Source organism: Cnephaeus nilssonii (assembly GCF_951640355.1).
Source record: "Cnephaeus nilssonii genome assembly, chromosome: 20".
Lineage (NCBI taxonomy): Eukaryota > Metazoa > Chordata > Mammalia > Chiroptera > Vespertilionidae > Cnephaeus > Cnephaeus nilssonii.
The window spans coordinates 40,486,034-40,496,720 of record NC_137091.1 but is presented as its reverse complement, the minus strand read 5'-3'; the positions used below and the strand labels follow the sequence as shown (position 1 = coordinate 40,496,720).

The 10,687-nt window shown below is 50.4% G+C and overlaps 1 protein-coding gene across 1 annotated transcript; it reads right to left on the bottom strand.

The window, feature by feature from the left end:
- Positions 1-453: 453 nt before the first annotated feature.
- Positions 454-9,006, bottom strand: LOC307092422 (CD177 antigen-like; the record flags this gene model as incomplete). The annotated part of the gene is made up of 9 exons (XM_079759721.1): positions 454-482; positions 1,345-1,497; positions 1,763-1,894; positions 2,025-2,210; positions 2,861-3,001; positions 7,279-7,395; positions 7,541-7,660; positions 8,316-8,501; positions 8,958-9,006. 9 exons carry the CDS (start codon positions 9,004-9,006, stop codon positions 454-456), a joined length of 1,113 nt encoding a protein of 370 aa, XP_079615847.1.
- Between the last annotated feature and the right edge of the window lie 1,681 nt (positions 9,007-10,687).

Sequence of the window (10,687 nt, the reverse complement as noted above, 5' to 3'; positions counted from 1 at the left end):
TTGTCTCTTGTTATGGCCTTTGTTTTGAAGTCTATTTTGTTTGATATGAGTATTGCTACCCCAGATCTTTTTTTTTTCCGTTTGCACGAAATATTTTTTTCCATCCTTTCACTTTCAATTAATGTGTATCTTTTGTTCTGAGGTGGGTCTCTTGTAGATAGCATATTTTCTTACCCATTCAGTCACATTATATTGAACATTTAATCCATTTACATTTAAGGTTATTATTGATTGGTATTTATTTATTGCCATTTTAATTTTCTCTAGGCCTATGATCCTCTCTGAAGATTTTGATTTCCACCTGGACAAAGGAAGGGGTAGATGTGAGGAGAAGAAGGGTGGACTGTGCTGGACACTCTGTTTCCTTTTTCAGACTCACTCTCTCCCCTTCTTCCTCTGTTCTGTGCTGTTGGTGGCAGATCTATGGGGACTGTGTCAGTGGGATCTCCTGCTTTACAGCTGGGTGCAGTCAATGGGGAGCCCTGATAAGAGGCCAGAGGGTGGACACTGAGTGAGGCTGGGCCTCCAATTCCCCAGCTCCTTTCCTGTAATGTTGCTGTTGGCTGGACGGATTACTCTGTCTGAGATCTGAGCTCTTGCCAGGCAGCTGTCTCTAAACCTCCCGCCCCCTCTCTCAGGATTCTAGTAATGGTAATAACTTCTCCTGTCTTTCAGGCCTAGAATGGTAGCAGACCCTGTGATGCCATCCTCAGGAAACTGTGCACAATCTCTTGTTTCTCTACTTCAAACAAAATAGTATGTCAAGTGATTTGAGTGGGATGAAGCCCCTGTTTGTGCAGGGAACCTGACTCCTAAGTAGATGCTTCATTGGTCAAAGTGTACTTTTACCTCCCAGGTCACAGAGATGCCCAAATACCCTGAAGGCTCTGCTACTACCCAAGCTGGAACAGAGATGTTCACCAGATCAGAGAAGGACAGGCCTGGGATAGTGAATCACTCACAGGATTCCTCTCCTCCCCCGTGCCAGATCGCTGGGTGTGCTGCCCTCCCCTCCCATAGAGAAACCCCAGCACTGGGAAAAAAGATGATTTCTTTATTTATCAGATACATGTGGCTGTAAGAACAGTGCAGCTGCCCCCAGGCTCTTCCATATCTTGCTATCAGATCACAAAGTGTGCGAGTGTGGGTGAGAATTCACAGAGAAGATGGGAAAACAACTCAGTGTTTGGTTATGAGGTCAGAGGGAGGGCTGTATTTAGGGGGTCAGCAGGGGAGAAAAATCATGGGTAAATGGAGTCAGTGGGGAGGTTATCCCACACCAAAGGGTTAGGGATAGCCCCAGCCCCACCACCCAAGCCAGGCAATGAACAGGAACAGCCCCACTTCGGCGATTATCATCTTCATAATCATCTTCATTATCTTCATTCTCAGGACCCTCACTTATGATGAACGGCCCAATATTTTTGGTGTGGTTCAACAAGGAGCTGGAAGGTTGGGCCATGCAGCCCTGAATGCTAAATACAGCGGACACCCCACCTAGAGAGTGAAGATTGACTCAGAGGGGTCTCAAAGTAATACACACTTAAATTCCTATGATCCAGAATCTCAGACCCTACCACTTGCCCCTCAGACCAGGAGATCAGGCTCTTAGGCCTCTCCACCCTCAGATCTAGAAATTTGAGTCTCCAGCCCCCTCCACACTCAAGCCTATGAGCCAGGGCCTCAAGCACCTTCCCACCACAGCACCAGTGAATCCAAACCCCTAACCCTTTCATCCTGGGACCTGGCCTTCAGCACTCACCTCCTTTGAGATTGAGGTAGTTGTTATAACAATGAGTGGTACCGGGAGGGCACATGACATTTACAGAGTTTGCACAGAATCCACCGAATTGCACACAGGCAGGACACTGCAGGCCTCCTGGGGCAGGGGCAGCTGGGGAGCAAAGGGAAAGTTAGGGTGCACAGCTCTGCTCCCAGCTGCAGTCACCCTCCTTGAGCCCAGAGTCTCTGTATCTCTGGGGCCCCATCTCTCCATGCCCCCCCACTCCCCTGGGCTTCCATACCTGGACGAGGGAGGGAGTTCAGCAGGACACTGCTATTTGTGGCCCTGTTGCACCCGTTGGAGGAACAGAAATGGGCATAGGAGGCAACGAGCACTCCAGGGGGTGCCGAGTGGATGGAGACAGTCTTGGAATTCTGTGTCTCAGTCTTGCTGCAGCCTTTGCTCCCCACCATGAGTGATTTAGGTCCTGCGGGGGAAGGGAGTGACAGCTGGGCTGGGGGAGGTGAGTTCCCAAGGGAGACAGGAGCTAGTGTTTTCTGGATGCTTAGCAGGCAGAGGGTGAAATTAGGTTCCCTGATCAGAGGTCGTTGAAGGGTGAAGACTGGAGCCTGAGCCTGAGTTCTTCCACCAGCTCTGTCACTTCTCAGTTCTTGCTCAAATGTCATCCTCTCAGTGGAGCCTCCCATTTTTCAAATTGCATTTTCAAATCCGTCATCTCACTCTCTCTTCTCTCCTTTCCCTGCTGGATTTTCTGCTTCCTCACTGGTGTAAAAAGAGGCAGGAAGATACCCAATGGCATCTGTAGAACCTGGCACACAACAGGTGCTCAATAAGGTTCAGACAAAGTCACCGATGTCACTGTACACCAGCTCTGTTCTCAGATCTTTGCAAGGGCCCTCAAATATATCCTCATGACTACCCAGCACAATAAGTACTATTACTGCCAGCACCTAGCCCCATTTTTCAGAAGGGGAAACCAAGGTGCAGAAAGAGGAAGACTGAGGTGTAAAACTCCAGGCATGGTGGGAATCAGGCAGCAAGTTTAGGGGACAGAATCCAGGGCAGGAGACCCAGGACGCCATGCGGCCATCCCACCCTGTTGCACAGCCCACACACCTACATCTATGAGCAGCAGTGTCTCCTGACACACCTCATTCAAATCACATGTCATTGTCGAAAATGTTTCCCAAGGCAGGGGGTTCTGAGCCAGGTTTTCTTCCATCTGAAACATGACCCCGTTTTCACAGGTCAGACGAGCTGGGGAGAAGAAATCAGAAGGTCTGTGTAAGCCCGGGAACATGTCTGTCCCTCCAGGTCCTGTGCTTGGGAAGGTGGTTACGTTCTTGAGTCACACTCCAGGTAGCCTGGACACAGTTCCTTGATCTGAGGTTTGGAAGGGATCTTTGGAAGTCTGAGACCCACCCCTATTCTTTATACCACCACTTCTGCTCCACATCTGCACGGACCTTTCTCACACACCCCTTTAAGGCTGCTCCTTGCTTGGGGTGTGAGAGAGGATGGATCTGAGTCCTCTAGCATCTCCATTAGACACCTTGGAATCCTGCACAAACTCACTTCACATGCTGAGCCAGCCTTTGTGTTGCCTCAGGCTAGAAACCTTGGTGTAATTGACATCCAGGCCCTGTCCTCATGGCTCCCAATTTAGGATAATGAGGAGTGTAGACTGACACCTTATATTCTTTTAACTGAGAAACCTCATGTTCCAAACAGAATTATTCCAGTGCCTAGTGTGTACTGAGCATTTACTATGTGCCTGGCTGTTGTGATTGCTTTCTATGGATTAGCCCATTTAACCTTTTGCACTCGGATGTCGAGTGTGACTCGACACGGTTAGCATCGGTAGCAGCTCTTTTTCTACTCTTTGAATGTATCAATAATTTGAAATATAAAAAAATCCAAATAAATAAGTTTGTATGAAAAGAAACTCCAGTTTTTTATTCTACTGCCGCGCTTTGTAAAATCTGGGGTATTTAAAAAATTAAATCCCGAGTAGAATAAAGGAATCGAGAAAAAAGTGAGTGCAAAGGGTTAAGTTTCACAAGGAGCTCCCTCATCTGGTTTACCTCATTTTCTCACAATGACCCCCAAAGTAGGTGGTGCTATCCTCCCCCTTCTCCCATTTTCAAGATGGAAAACAGAAGCAGAATTGTGAAGCAGCTTTCCCAGTGCCCACCGCTAGCAATTAGCAGAGCTGGGCTCCTTGAGTTGAGTGACGGGAAGACCGTGATTGATGACTATCCTCAGCTACCTTGGCCTCTGGAGCCCTCAGGAGTCCACTCTGAAAACCAGGAGCTTTCACTAAGGCCATCACATCACCAGAGGGATGTGTCCCATAATTCAGAAACTCCTGGGCTGACGAGATAGCATCTACCTACATGGGTAACCTTCAAAACAGCCCCAGGAAGAAGGACTGCTCACTTCTCCACTTCACAGACCACAGTATCATGGCTCCTGCTGCCCTCCCCCCAGCCTGGCCCTACTCTCCCTGCCACCACCTTTTGTGTCTTGGTCAATAGCAGCTCCTGTCTTGTAATTGCTCAAGTTGAGAACATTGCTGTCATTCTTAACAATTCTCTCTGTCTTACACCCCGTGTTGCACCCATCAGGATATCCTGTTGGCTTAAGCTGCACAATACTGCCAGAACCCGACCACTTTTCATCACCTCTGCTGCTTCCACTAGAGTCCAAGACCCCATTGGATCTCACCTGTTTCCTTCTGAGTCTCTCTGGCGGTCCTCTCCCCCACTGCCACCTTCCCCTTACTCTAGTTTTCACCCAGCAGCTAGAAGGATCCTCACTCCTCTGCTCAGAAGATTTAATAGGTTCCCACCCCACTCAGAATAAAGATTTAAGTCCTTAAAATGGCCCCAAAGGCCCTGCCTCTCCATCCACATGTCCTGCTCTGATCTCTTTTGAACACACTGCTTGGAGTCGCACAGGCCGCTGGGCTCTTCCTTGAACAAGTGGCAGGTACCCACCCACTCCAGGGCCTTTGCATATACTCCTTTGCTCCTGACTGTCTGTAATCACCCCCTTCTCCTTGAATTTAGTGAAAAAGGCTCAAGGAGGTAGTGATCCTCCGAGCTCATTCAGTGTCAGACCCAGACAGGAGCCTACATCTCTGGGATTCAGACACTAACTAGACTGTTAACTGTTGTGCTCTCCCTGCCTGTGTAGACTCATAGCCCCCACTGGTACCGCTGCCCAGTTCCTTGGTGGGGCAGTCAAGGCCATTCACATTCCAGCCCTTTGATTCTACTTCAATGGGCTCCTGCCATGGCCTGTTTGGGCAATCTGTTCCCTTGCACCGAGCTGTCTTTCAATCCCAGGTCTTCACAGGAGCTGTCTGTCACCTTGCAATGGCCTTCTCTCTCCATGACATCTTGTTGTACCCCAGCTTCTGGCACTTGATCTTGCCATTGCTCAATAAATACTTGTTAAACTACTGAATGGACTGAACCAGTGAAAGCAAATGCAAACCCAAGATCTGATTCCAACGTTGAAAGCTAACAGAGTAAGTTTATGTATTAGGAGAATTCATATGTGGTGTAGTAGCTGTGTTCCATGTGGCATTTGTGTGGTTTGTGTAGAGTGTGTGCATGGTATATGGGTGTAAGTGTATGTGTGTGGGTGTATGATATGCTTGTATGGTGTGTATAGTATGGGTGGTATGTGATGTGAGATATGAGTGTATGATGTATGTATTTTGTGTTTATTGTGAAGGCATAGCATGGTATGAATTCTGTCTGTATTTTGTTAATGTGTGATGTATGTGGCATGTGCTGGGTTGTGTGTAGTGTGTGGTATATGAGGTTAGTGGTGTGTATCAGATGTAAGGAGGCATGTGGTGTGTGTTGTGCATTTGGCACGGTGAGTGTGGTTATGTCTGTTGTGTGTATTGTGTGCTGTGTGGTCTGGGTTACATTTGATTTGTTTCAGGAATGCCTTCTGGAAAATGAGTGCTACTTAATCCCAGAGATGAGGGCCGCACAGTTTAAACAAAACTAATCAAAAGGAGATACCCAGACTATTCTTCCCTGTGCCTCAGGAGAAAGACTAACCCCTCAGTCTGGCTTTGTGGCTACTTGACCCAGCATTAGGCCCCCCAACCTCCCTCTTCACTCCTCCACCAATATCCATTCCAAAGACACACCAGGTCATTTCCTACCTCCTTGGCCTTGCACCACTGCTCCTTCTGCTATGAATAGCAGAGGTCACCCACATCTACCTTGACTACCTGAACAACTGGCAATCGTCCTCCCTCCCCCGCCAACAAGTTCCAGTCACAACCCATCCTCTTGATGTTACCTTCTAAGGTAGAGCCAAGGAGCCCTTCTTGAAAATAGCAGGTGTGTTCCCACTGCTGAGCCATTGCACAGGCTGTTTCCTCTGCCTACTAATGTCCTTTCCCGCTTCTACTCATAGACTGCAGCTTATCTTTAAGGTCACCTCCTCTGTGAAGCCCTCCTTGACACCCCACTGCAGGGCTTTAGTATCTTCCTCCTCAGAGCTTCCCCACACCCCTTTCACTGCAACCCTGTGACCATCTGCATCACTAATGTCTCCCCTCCTCGTCCTGGAGGCCCTTTAGGGCAGGGTTAGGGTCTCAGTCCTCTGCAGTCTCCACTGGAGACCTTGGAATCCTGTACAAACTCACTTTGCATCCTGAGCCAGCCCTTGCGTTGCCTCAGGCTAGAAACCTTGGTTTCAGTGACATCCAGGCCCTGTGTTCAAGGCTCCCAGTCTAGTCAGAGAGATCCAAGCACACAGAGGAATGTTTGCTGAATAACTGAACTTTCACCTTGAGGCTTTAAGGACTGGGTACTGTGGGTAGATGAGGAAACTGAGTCTCAGACAGCAAAGGCCCTCTTCCCACTCCCCTTCCTGCCATTGGTGCTTCTCATTGAGATACTCTAGGCCAGTCTCAGCCTACCGGGTGTACTGGTAAGGGCTGGGCTTGCGTGGGTGAGTGGGGACCCTCCCAGTGTTTCAGCTTGGCTCTTGCTGACCCTATCACTCCTGAAGCACCCTCAGTTTTCTCTCTGACTTTCCTATGCAGCATGCTGCTAGGGTACACTAGTACCATGGGTGGGGGATTGGGTGAGGGTAGCGGGAGGGGAGAGAACTAGGGCTCCCCAAGGTCAAGCATGTGGAGAAATAGAATTGAAGGCAATGAGTCGCTCCCAGCATGAGAAGCATGCACTGTGCACTCACTTCCACACCCAGTGAATAAAGTGGAATGCAAAACAGCCAACCCACCCACCCTGTCCTATATCTGTACCCTGATCCTCTCTCTCCCCTTTAACTGGACACCTCTTACTGGCATGCTCACCACAAAGCGACTACCAGGACAATCCCTCATGTTGTGCATGCCCAAATGAGTAATAAAGTTCTAAATTATTTGTGGGTGTTGGTTTTGGTGGGATGTGTTTGCACGTCTGACATTCACAAGGGTCATCGTATCCCAAGGCTGCAGGGTGGGTACAGCCTTGCCTTCCAGACACGGGACTCACCAACAGAATCACACTTTTCATTCACAGACAAGGCCCCGATTTCCCGAGTCTCATTGAACAGGTTGCAGGCTGCTTGGGACATGCATCCCTGGACTTGCAGATCACTGAAGATGCCAACTGTGGAAAGGGGCCAGGCAGAGTGGGAGAGAGTGAGATGCCACCACTGGGACCATCCAACCCTGAGGAGCCAGGCTCACCCTCCTCTGAGCCCCAGCCCTCAGGTACCCTCAGGGCTGGCAGAGACTCTGGTGTCCTAGCTTACCTCCCCTGAGCTGCAGGATCCCATTGTAGCAGTGCGTGTGCCCAACAGGGCAGGTCAGCTCTGTTGCAGATTTACAGCCTTCCTCAGCAAAGCAGACTGGGCACCGCACGGACCCTGGGACTGGGAGGGGAGAGGGAAGAAGGAAGGAGTGAGTGGGCTTTGCATTTGGATCTGGTGCCTTCTATTCTCTTCATTTTTGTGTCCCTATAATCAACCTCCTCAGTCTCATGTAGACCTGGCGAGCTAGAAATTGCAGTGGAGAGAGCAAGGGAAGGGTTGGGGGAGGCATGAGACCTGGGAGAGGCATCGGTGAATGAGACAGGAGGGGTGCCCTTGGAGGAACCAGGGTAGATTTCACCCACAACTTGCACTACACACTCCAAGCAGACAAGATGCCCCAAAGAGTAGAGAAACACAACCCCCCCCCCCAACAATTTATGATATAGATAAGGACAGTGGAGAGCTACAGGCCAATTTCACTTTAAGAGGATATACCCAAACCCTAAAAGAAACCTGAGTGAGCCAAGCTCAATAGTATAGAGAGAGGATCTTGGTCCAGGTTCAGGCCATCACCAGAGTTTGAGGTGGGTTTGCACTCAGAAAAGCAGCCCAGTTTGCTGCCCCAGGACTGTTAGAACAAGCTGTGCCAATGGAGGCAGTCCTGGGGAGTGTGGACAGGCTGGTGGGAGGGAGGGGTCCTAAATGAACATCCCCTCTGTGTTCCCCTCCTCCCCTAGCTCCTGTCCTCTCCTCTCCCTCTCCTTCTTGTTCACACCTGCAGAGGTGGGCAGGGTCCAGACAGGGAGGGAGGTGGAGAGATCATTGCAGAGGTTCTTGTGGCGACACACATGGGTGTAGGAGACGACGGAGAGACCAGGGCCTTTCCTGTGCTGGGTGACACGGGCCTCATGATCCTCCTTCTGGGTACAGCCCTTGATGAGAATTAGGAGCACTTGGGGTCCTAGATGAAGAGGGAGGCAGACAGGGTGAGGATCAGGACTCTGGGGTGCTAGAGGGAGAGGCTGGGGGAGAGGCTGGAGAGGAGGCAACTGGGCACCTGAGGGCTTGCTCCTGCTGGAGAGGGGACAGCTACTGGCATGAGGGGAGGGAGTCTTTGGAGTCTACTGGTCAGGAGGAGGGATATCCCTGTGCAGGTGAAGGTGGGGGTCAGGCTCGGGACCTTTGGGGCCTTTCTCACCATTCTCAATGAGCATCAGCGAATCTTGGCAACCCCATCCATCCATGCAGAATTCCTCGCCTGCTGTCCACTCCAAGGGCAGTTCTGATGTTTCCCTCACAATCTGCAATCTTCCCGACTGACAGATCAGGGCCTGTTCTCCTGAGATGGGAACAGCAAATCCATCTTAGCCCACCTTCCTGGGAAATCCCCTCCCAAGTTGGGGGTTTTCACACTCACGGGGCAGCATGAGGGTGAGGCCCAGGAGGGCTGGCAGGATGGAGTTCATGGTCGGGTCAGCCAGAATTCTCTTGCTCCTGCTCTTCCCCCAGGAAACGGAGCCATTTTATGTCTCTCTTTACTCAGGGCAGCCAGGAAAGGATCGCGAGTGCAGGGCCTTGCTAAAGAAAGCCCAGGCCCATCCTCTGAGTCTCACCAACTTTAAAGGCCCAGAAACCCGAGTCCTTCATCCTCCCTCTGACTCAGGAGTCAAGGCCCCTCTCCTCCCTCTGACCCAGTTGTCCAGGGTCCCAGACCCCTCTACAGTTAAAAACTGAGGCATCCTGACCCCAGCCTCAATTGGTCTGGATCCTACCCCCACACTGTTTCAGGGTAGTTTGAGAAGGTAGTTTCCTCATTTCTCCTGGCAACCTGGCCACCTTCTGGCCCCAGGAGGGGAAGTGGCTCAACTGCCTGTGAGGACATTGTGTGATGGGTCTTGGCTGGTCTCTATGGGTTTTCTATCCTAACCTCCTCCCCATCACAGATTCCTACTTCTCTTTTCTCATGTGGTGTGTGGTGTGCATGTGGTAATGGTGAGTGAGGTTATGTCAGTTGTGTGTTATTGTGTGCTGTGTGTCTGTGTGGTATGGGTTATATTTGATTTGTTTCTGGTATGCCTTCTGGAAAATGAATGTGACTTAGTCCCAGAGATGAGGACCAGACAATTAAACAGAAATAATCAAAGAGAGCGACTCAGATTGTTTTCCCTGTTCTATACCCTTCCATAGCTCCTGTGCCTCAGGAGAAAGACTAACCCCTCAGTCTGGCTTTGTGGCTACTTGACCCACCACCAGGCCCCCAAATTCCCTTTTCACTCCCCCACCAATATCCATTCCAAAGACACACCAGGTCATGTCCTACCTCATTGGCCTTGCACCACTGTTCCTTCTGCTTGGAATAGCAGAGGTCACCCACATCCACCCTGTATACCTGAAAAACTGGCAATCACCCCCAGGTCCAGCTACACCCCACCTCTGATGTGACTCAGGTAGAGCCAAGGAGCCCTTCTTGAAAATAGCAGGTTTGTCCCCACTGCTGGGCCATTGCACAGGCTGTTTCCTCTGCCTACTAATGTCCTTTCCCGCTTCTACTCATAGACTGCAGCTTATCTTTAAGGTCACCTCCTCTGTGAAGCCCTCCTTGACACCCCACTGCAGGGCTTTAGTATCTTCCTCCTCAGAGCTTCCCCACACCCCTTTCACTGCAACCCTGTGACCATCTGCATCACTAATGTCTCCCCTCCTCGTCCTGGAGGCCCTTTAGGGCAGGGTTAGGGTCTCAGTCCTCTGCAGTCTCCACTGGAGACCTTGGAATCTTGTACAAACTCACTTTGCATCCTGAGCCAGCCATTGTGTTGCCTCAGGCTAGAAACCTTGGTTTCAGTGACATCCAGGCCCTGTGTTCAAGGCTCCCAGTCTAGTCAGAGAGATCCAAGCACACAGAGGAATGTTTGCTGAATAACTGAACTTTCATCTTGAGGCTTTAAGGACTGGGTACTGTGGGTAGATGAGGAAACTGAGTCTCAGACAGCAAAGGCCCTCTTCCCACTCCCCTTCCTGCCATTGGTGCTTCTCATTGAGATACTCTAGGCCAATCTCAGTCTACTGAGCATACTGGTAAGGTCTGAGCTCCCAGTGTCCCAGCTGACCCTATAAGGTCTTGCTGACCCTATCACTCCTGAAGCACCC